This window comes from Propithecus coquereli, unplaced genomic scaffold, assembly GCF_000956105.1.
Source record: "Propithecus coquereli isolate 6110/MARCELLA unplaced genomic scaffold, Pcoq_1.0 Scaffold179, whole genome shotgun sequence".
Lineage (NCBI taxonomy): Eukaryota > Metazoa > Chordata > Mammalia > Primates > Indriidae > Propithecus > Propithecus coquereli.
This window is the reverse complement of record NW_012142634.1, coordinates 4,143,080-4,152,061: the sequence shown is the minus strand read 5'-3', so window position 1 is coordinate 4,152,061 and position 8,982 is coordinate 4,143,080. Positions and strand designations below refer to the sequence as shown.

The 8,982-nt window shown below is 42.7% G+C and overlaps 1 protein-coding gene across 1 annotated transcript in view; it reads right to left on the bottom strand.

Annotated features, from left to right (window-relative positions):
- Positions 1-6,278, bottom strand: part of MCMBP (minichromosome maintenance complex binding protein) — an 83,698-nt gene extending 77,420 nt beyond the window's left edge. Inside the window, exon 1 of the mRNA XM_012642386.1 lies at positions 5,895-6,278. Coding sequence (XP_012497840.1) covers positions 5,895-5,952 — 58 coding nt within the window. The 5' untranslated portion in view covers positions 5,953-6,278. The remainder of the gene's footprint in view (positions 1-5,894) is intronic.
- Positions 6,279-8,982: the final 2,704 nt, after the last annotated feature.

Sequence of the window (8,982 nt, the reverse complement as noted above, 5' to 3'; positions counted from 1 at the left end):
GAAAAATAAAATGAACTTCATCAACATTAAAACCTTTCATGCAAAGGAATACTATCAAGAACATGAAAAGGACCCACAAAATGGGAGAGGATATTTGCAAGTCATATATCTGGTAAGGGTCTAAAATTCAGAATATATAAAAAATTCTTGTAACTCAACAATAAACACTCAATTAAAAAATTTGCACAGAATTTGAAAAGACATTTCTCCAAGGAAGTTATATATTACAAATGGCCAATGTGCACAATAAGATGCTAACTAATATCACTAATTATTAGGGAGATGAAACTTAAAAATGAGATACCACTTCACACCCAGTAGAATGGCTATAACTAACAAAACAACAAAAAATAACAAGTGTTGGCAGGGAGATGGAGAAACTGAAGAGGATATGGATTGCTAGTGGAAATGGAAAATGGTGCAGCCACTATGGAAAAGACTGGTAGTTCCTCAAAAAGTTAAACTTAAAATTATCATATGATCCAGCAATCCCAACCCTAGGTATATTCCTGAGAGAACTGAAAACATATATTCACACAAAAACTTGTACGCGAATATTTACAACAGCACTATTCACAATAGCCAAAAAGTAGAAATAGGCCAGGTGCCGTGGCTCACATCTGTAATTCCAGCACTTTGGGAGGCTGAGGCAGGAGGACTGCTTCAGGCCAGGAGGTTCAAGACTAGCTTGAGCAACACGGTGAGACCCTGTCTCTATAAAAAAATTTTAAAAATTAGCAGGGCATGGTGGCATGCATCTGGAGTCCTAGGGAGGCTAAGGCAGGAGGATTCCCTGAGACCAGAAGTTGGAGGCTGCAGTGAACTATAATTGTGTCACTGTACTCAAGTCTGGGTGACAGAGCAAGATCCTGCATCCAAAAAAGGAGAAAAACCTCAAAACTGGAAATAACCCAAGTGTCCAACAGTGAATGAATAAACAAAATGTGGTATATAAACATACAACAGAATATTATTTTCAGTCATTAAAAAAAAAAAAATCGAGCCTGGGCATGGTGGCTCACACCTGTAATCCTAGCACTGTGGGAGGCCAACGCAGGAGGATTGCGTGAACCCAGGAGTTCGAGATCAGCCTGGGCAATAGCAAGATCTCATCTCTACAAAAAATAAAAAATATTAGCCAGGCGTGGTGGTATGCGCCTGTAGTCCCAGCTCCTTGGGACGCTGAGGCAGGAGGATCCCTTGAGCCCAGGAGTTTGAGGTTGCAGTGGGCTATGATGATGCCACTGCAGTCTAGCCATGGCGACAGAGTGAGACCCTGTCTCAAAAAAAAAAAAAAAAAAAAGATAAAGATGCTAGCTTTGGATTGGAACTGAGAATGAGTGAATTTGGAAGCTACAGAATGGACAAAGAGAAAGTTAGTGTGCAGAGATGAATGTAGCTTAAGAGAGGAAAAACTGAGAAGAGTTGCTTGGATTCCTGCTACCTTTCCAGTCCTGATTCTACTCAGTCTCTTAGAATACCCAACCACTCTTTCTGCCTTTGGGGTCTATAGTCTTAATATAAATTACTTTTTTGAGCCAGATGCAGTGGCTCACACCTGTAGCCCCAGCTACTCAGGAGGCTGAGGCAGGAGAATCACTTGAGCCCAGGAGTTTGAGACCAGCCTGGTCTCAAAGCGAGACCCCTGTTTCTAAAAAAATGAAACCTTAAACAATTAATAAATTACTTTTTTCAGTGGCCTACCAAGGGTGGTAGGAGAGATCAAAGCTGGGTACATACAATAAGGGTGTGAATTTGATAATACAAAGCAGACTGACTTTTAGTTCATTTTATTATTGCTTTAAATTCTCTAAAATGCTGGTGATAAAATACTCCACCCTGCCCTCCTCCACGCAACACTGCTTTTTGCATGAGCTAGTCCAGTTCTGTTAGATACAACCAAAGAATGTTAAATACAACCAAAAATAATGATCTTGGTCCAACCAACATCCAAAGAGAAAATAGTAAAAGAAATCAGAGTTGATAAACACTCCCACTTCTTCTGAATTAAAATCAGTTACTGATTGAGGTTATTAATTCAAAGAAATAAAATTTCCTTTTTTAGGTGAAAAAAATGATTAAAAGAAAAAGTAGAGTATGAATTTTTTTTTTTAATTTAAGGTTCCTACATTTATTTAAGGGAAGCAATTTGATATGGGTCAGTAAATGAATGATCACTGTGAGGACTGAGCCATTAACATTATACACATAATAGAGTCCAATAAAGATCTGCTGAACTGAAGTATTCCTAAGACTTAAGCCCTTGGACCTCAATGTTCTATATATAAAATCAGTTAGAAAATAGAACTGAAACATTAGAGCTATTTTATAAAGGCTTACAGGAAAAATTTTACACAAGAACAACTAATATGACGGATACAAATTCAAAACACAGATTGGTTCACAAAGATGAATTAGGATTCATAGAGTTATGATTGGCCATCTGCAGAATTTCAAAGTTTCTTATCTGAACCAAGAAGAAAGAATCAGGATTTACATGTGAAAGTAACTCATAGCCGGTATGATCATATTCTCTGAACCAACATAAAGCCCACCAGGAGTGTCCTAAAGTTAGTATTTGCGGTCATAGTAACCACCCCGATTTACAATATGTCTGATTAATCAGTCTTTCCACTGCCTCTGTTCAACAAGTGTCCACTGAGCACTTTCAATGTACAAGGCATATTCTGGGCAATGACGATATAATGGTGAATCATGTGGATACTGGCCCTGAATTCCCAGAGTCAAAATCTAGCAGAGGGACCATGAAACAAAGAAATTCAACAATGTACTCTACAGGTTAATTTCCAGGGATACATAGGTATCCTGCAGCAACACAGAGCAAGGGGCACCCACCTTGGTACCTAATTTAGGTTCCCAAAGGAAAAGTTAAGATTTAGCCAGGCGAGCAGACATGGGATGGGAGGGAGAACCAGGAAAAAGAAACAGCAGATGCAAAAGGCCTACATGCAAGATTCAAAATCAAAGAACTGAAAGAGTTCAGTATGGCTGGGATGGAGAATATGAGGGAGAATGTAGGGATAAAGTCTGAGAGGTAGGCAAGGATGGAGCCAAGAAGGGCTTCATAAACCACTTTAAAAGGCCTGGATCAGATATTAAGGGCAACAAGAAGTCAATGAAGGACTTGATTCCAGTGTGCAGAGTGGAAGAGAGAAGCAAGACTAGAGGCAAGAGACCAGTTAAGAGGCTCTTCCAGTCATTCAGGAAAGAGACTAAAATGGTTTGATTTATGAAGTAGCACTGGAGATGAAGGTCTCTGGACAGATTCAAGAAATACTTAAGAACTAGAACTGATAACATATGACAGAATTCAGAACCTAAAAGAGAAAGAAGAGTTGGTAAACAGGTGGTTATCAAAAAAACTAGCATCACATACTAAACCAGAAAGTACTCTAGATCAGCACTGTACAACAGGACTTTCTGATAGAAATATTCTGTATGTGTACTGTCCAATAGCCTCCTATCCACATGTAGCTACTGAACACTTGAAATGTGGTAACACTGAGGAAATGAACTTTTAATTTTGTATAACTTTAATTAATTTAAATTTAAATAGCTACAGGTGGCTACTGTATTAGACAGTTCAGCTCTAGACTGAGACACCTAACCTAAAATAATATGACAGGGTTAATAAGTTTACATGACAGTCTATGACAGAGACAATAAGAATGTGAAAAAAATCCCCTCAGTTGGAAAGATGTTCAAGATGTATTAACAAATGTATATTTCAGAATAATATGCACAGCAAAATTGCATTTTTCAGTTTAAAAAAACTGTCTAAATTTATGCAAAGAAAATAAATTGGACAACCATGAATCAAACAGTAGTTATCTTTAAGATGAAGGGTTATAGAGACTTTTTGTATTTTGTTACATGTTACTGAATTTTTTTTTTTTTTTTTTACAACAAACATGCCTTACCTTTCTATCTGGGGGAAAAATAGATTTAAAATAATTTCCCACTAAACCAAAAAGTGTCTACAAATGTAACTTACTTATCGCACAAATACCTATAATGCCATTATTACAAGATGTCCAGTATAGTCACAGTGATAGGAAAATACAGCAAAAATTTATACTGTACTTCAGAATAGCTTCTAACAAAAACATTATGACTTCTCTGTAAGACACAACCTGAGAATAGGACATTTTGGGGAGAAACACATCAATAAGCTTCAGGTTCCCACAATGATCTGCAGATACTATAAAACCAGTGTTTTATAACCAAATTATACCCTTTCTGTACTATGAGATGTGCCCTTTAGGGTCATACACTTAGAAGACAAAATCTGACACAAATACATTCATATCTATATCAAATATAAAACGATCTCATTTATCCAAGACCAGGATATGGGGTATTTCTCATAAATAAATTCTGTTAATATCAGTAATTTAATCCTTTAAGCACCAACCCTTTTTACTTTGGAAGGATTTTTCCTAAAAAGTATCTATGTGTCTGTACCCTCTTAAACCAATACTACAATTTAATCTTTACTTGACATTTTGGGGCCATTTCTTGAACATCAATTATCAGTTCCACATTATTATGAACACCAATTACCAGGATTTAGTGGAGGAATATATGTCACTTTATCAAAGCACCCTTGACTGCTATATAGTGAATCTGCCTATTTTTGTTTTGTTTTTTAATACATACATAACTTTTTATTTCCTCTATCAGGTTGCCAGTGTTCACTGGCTACAATCCGGATGCCCTAACCAGGCTTTCTTCTAACATGTGCTGCCTTTTAGTTTCAGCCTGAGAAACCATAAAAATACACAAATTAGAACCACAGGTAAAATGAATAGAGTTGCTGAGTGAGCACTAGAGGCTTACCTACAAGAAATAATATGTATTTTATGCCATTGGTTTCAGGTGCTGAGGACTATTTGGCTTTTTACTAGCTTTTCTCCCTAGTATTAATGAGTTAAGGCCCCTCTACAACTCTCATTAAACTCCAGACAAGTCGGGTGTTGCCGATCTAACACAGTGATTTCTGGTTGGGTCTGTCTCCACCACTCATAAGTGCAAAAAGACACCAGGGAGGTGGGTAGGGGTTGTCAAAATGTCCAGTGAACGACAAATGTAAGTTTTTCCCCATGTACCCTTAGCAGAAAAGTAGCAATAACAAATGCAACCTTCCCCATGGCCATGCTAATGTAAAAAACCAAAAAAGAAAAAAAAAAAAACAAACAAAAAAACAGCTGCCACTAAAATTTACTAAACGAGCCTGCCGCGTTCTCGGCTCTATGTAGAAACTCATTTAAGCAGTTCATTTCTTGCTAGCTCTGACACGGGAGCAGATACAGGCTAGACGGGTTCTTAAAGTCATCCCAGCGTAAAAATTAAGCTACAACACGAGATCTTACCTCTAAAAGAGAGGAGTGTGCAATACAGGAGTTAGAGTTAACTTCTGTGCAAGCGAGCGAGCACTCCCCCTACACACCGGAAGTTTTGAAATATCCTGTAGGGTTCCCACAGGCAAAGTGGTTTTCCCTCCCCACGGCTCCGCGAGCCCGCCCCAAGGTTCAAGGACCTCTCCGAGTTTGCGGTGCGCGGGGCTCGGGTCCCCGGCTGTGCCACGCACCGGGGGCGAGGCCGTCAATCCCAGCCTGGTCCTCCAGACCTAACCTTGGACGCCACGAACTGCGACTCGGGCAGGTGGGAGGCACCTGCGGCCGCGTCCCCGGCCAGCCGCGGCCCGGGCAGGGGTTGTCCCGTCTCCGGCTGGCGGAGGCCGCGGGAACCGTCTACGGCCGCGCAAGCCCGCGAGACGGACCCGCGTGGGGGCCGCGCGGCGGGGCCAGGCCCTGGGGCTCGGCAAACTCGGCGGCCCGCCCGCCTGGCCCGCCCCCGACGTCGCCACTCACCGAAGAAGCCCTGCACGATCCCAAGCGGGTGGCTGAGCCAGTCTTCCCCACAGGGCATCTCGCCGAGGGCCGGGGACGGCGCGGCCCGGGTGGCCGGCGCCCAGCTTCTCCTCAGGAGCTCGGCCGCTCCTCGCCCGCGCCCTCCCACGCACAGCGGGGCGCGGGCCGCCCGGCCTCCTCGTGCCTCAGAGAGCAGCGGCTGCGGCGGCAGCCGCCGAGGAGCTGCTGGAGGCCGTCAGGAGCGGCGCGTGCAGCCCCCAGCCTCCACTTCGCACAATGGCGGGAAACAGCCGCTGCCGACCGCGCTGCCTGCGACCTGGGTGGAGCTCGTGTGGGGAGGGGCGGCGGGAGCGCGCTGCGCGGCCCCGCGCGGCGAGGAGGCGGGGCGGCTGGCTCGGGGGCGGGGCCGCGACGCCGCGGCCGCCATCTTAGAGACGGGCAGTAGGAAGGGCAAGCGCTTCTGCGGGGAGGCTGTCTCGCGTGGAGACTGGCGTCGCGTACCGGAGGGGGCGTGTTGCTGTTTGTCGCCCTTTGCAGGCGTGGAAGGGGAAACTACTGTAGTCGGCTTATTAATTCATAGTGCGAGTACTTGCACAACAGCCAAAAAGCACAAACTCAAAAGAGACCTCAGCGTCCTCTCTGGGCTCTATTAGTGGGTGAAGCCGCCTTTGGTGTCCACCCACCTCTTCTTCCGTGCCTTTTTTTTTTTCCTGGTGGCAACTCTTTTATATGGCGCCCTGCCAAAACTCCCTGTGGTGACTTTCCCTCGTCTGGATAAGATCTCCCTGAGGGAGGTATACATTTAGATCAGGGGAACTTTTAAAGGCCCCACGTCCCCTTTGCAGTCGCATCGGGTATTGTAGGAGAGGGACTGGTTCCTAATTGGGAAGTGAGCGCTCATAGACTCACCGCTGGCCCAGCGCTGTGCTGCCAACTGTGAAAACACATCCCGGCCTGTTTCTGCCTAGGAGAAGTGGCAGGTACCTCCACAACATGCGGACCAGGATACCCTCGGGAATGAACATGGGACAGATCAACTCTACAGCAACCTAACTTTCCAAGTCCAAAGATGAAACTCTTTCCGCAGGGCCTGCAATGTACCTAAGAAAACCCCAGTCTCATCAGCTATATCTACTCACCTGGAAAAAGGGCGCGTTAACAGAAGGGGGATGATCTGAATGGCATCTAGAAAGTGGGGAGCTGAAGAACAAGCACTGAACCTGCATCTCAAGCCCTCCTTAGGGGTATAGGCGAGAGGAAAAATCCTACTCTCCTAGGGTTTCCTTTGGGGAGCCCTTAAAACAAGGACATCAAGAGGAAAACAAACAGAAGTTTAGCAACGTGCACATCACGGATATACACGGGAAAAACTCAAGAGTAAATCTAAGAGGTAGCTTACAATTTGGGTTTATACAGTATCTTCAACGAAGAACAATAAATATGTTTATTTATTGGAATGCAGTTTTAGGTTTCCGAAAGCGGCAAACTGTGGGAAGGTAAAGATACTGGGAAACTAATGGTAGATGCCCAGGCTAGTTAGTAAAGTTTGGTGTGTGGATTCTTCTGGTGCCATCTGTGGGCTGATAAGGGTCTAAAGTTATCTCTGATGATTACTTGTTTTCTATTTTTTTAGAGACAGGGTCTTGCTATGTTGCCCAGGCTGGCCTGAAACTCCTATGCTCAAGTGATTCTCCCCCATCAGCCTCCCAACTAGCTAGGACTACAGGCAAAAGCCACTGCTCCCCATTGGTGATTAACTTTTGTCCTTTCTGGTAGAGAGAGGAGGAGGGACACCTTTGAAAATTTATGTCCTGCTTTTAAGCAGATAGTGAAAGGGCAAGGAGCTTTTCTTATACAGATGCTTCTCAATATATGATGGGGTGACATCCCAATAAACCTAACCTGCCAAACATCACACCTTATCCTAGCCAAACTTAAATGTGCTCAGAACACTTATATTAGCCAAACGTTGAGCCAAATCATCTAACGTAAAGCCTATTTTATAGTAAATATTGAATATTTCATGTAATTTATTGAATACTGTACTGAAAGTGAAAAACAAAATGGTTATACCAAATGGGTATTGGTTCCACACCATCAAGAAGTCAAAACATCTTAAATAGAATCATTGTTAAGTTAGGGACCATCTGTATCTACTTTTTCTCAATTGCCTTCAGCTGTATTAATAATTTTTATGCCAAAGTGGTGTATTTTGGGGGTGACATTGTGGTTTACTTTAGGGCAGAATAGAATAGTTTGTATTTCTCATTGTAAATTAATTAATTGCCACACTAAATTGTGCATCTGGTTCCTATAAATTTAGGTGAGTTGAGAAAACAGAGTTTCAAATCCAGGACATTACCACCATTCCATTCATTCATTCATTTAGCACAGAGGGTTGCCAAGTTCCTGGGTTTGTATAGGGAAATCTTGTATTTTAGCTTCATGGCTAGAAATAGGCAAATTAAATGTATGACATGAAAGTGCTTTTAAATGATCATAATTTCAGATTTGCTTTATCTAAATTGCAGATTGATACCAATTCAGCAGTGACTAGTGTAGGGGAGGAAAAATATCTTTTCCTTCTACTCTTCTAGATTCTATGCTGAAGCCCCTGTAACAACAGACAAATTAACAAGAGAAAAGCATAAAAATTTATTTCATATAAGCTTTACAAGAAATCGGAGCCTTCATAAGGAAATGAAGATCTGAAGAAATGGTTAAAGCTGAGCGCTTTTATGTTAGGTTTGATGAGGAGTAGAGCGTCGTGGAAGGATGTGATAGGACAAAAGGTGTGAGCTAAGAGTAGTAAACTGGGGAAAACTTAGCAAGGCCTGTGCATTAGATTCCTCTGTGTCCCTTCATCTTCAGAGATAAGGATGCTCCAATCCTCTTAGAGACAGGGCACTTCTTACATGAGGGTTTTATAACATGCTTCAGGTGAAGAGAGCCCTTTCTGCACATGCTATTTCTCAAATTCCTTCGGCTTAAAATATTTAATATACCAAAGTGCCATAGTCTGGCGTAGCATGTCCTGAACCCCATCACTCGGAATACTTGACCTTTTCAGTTCTCCTTCAGTGTAGAG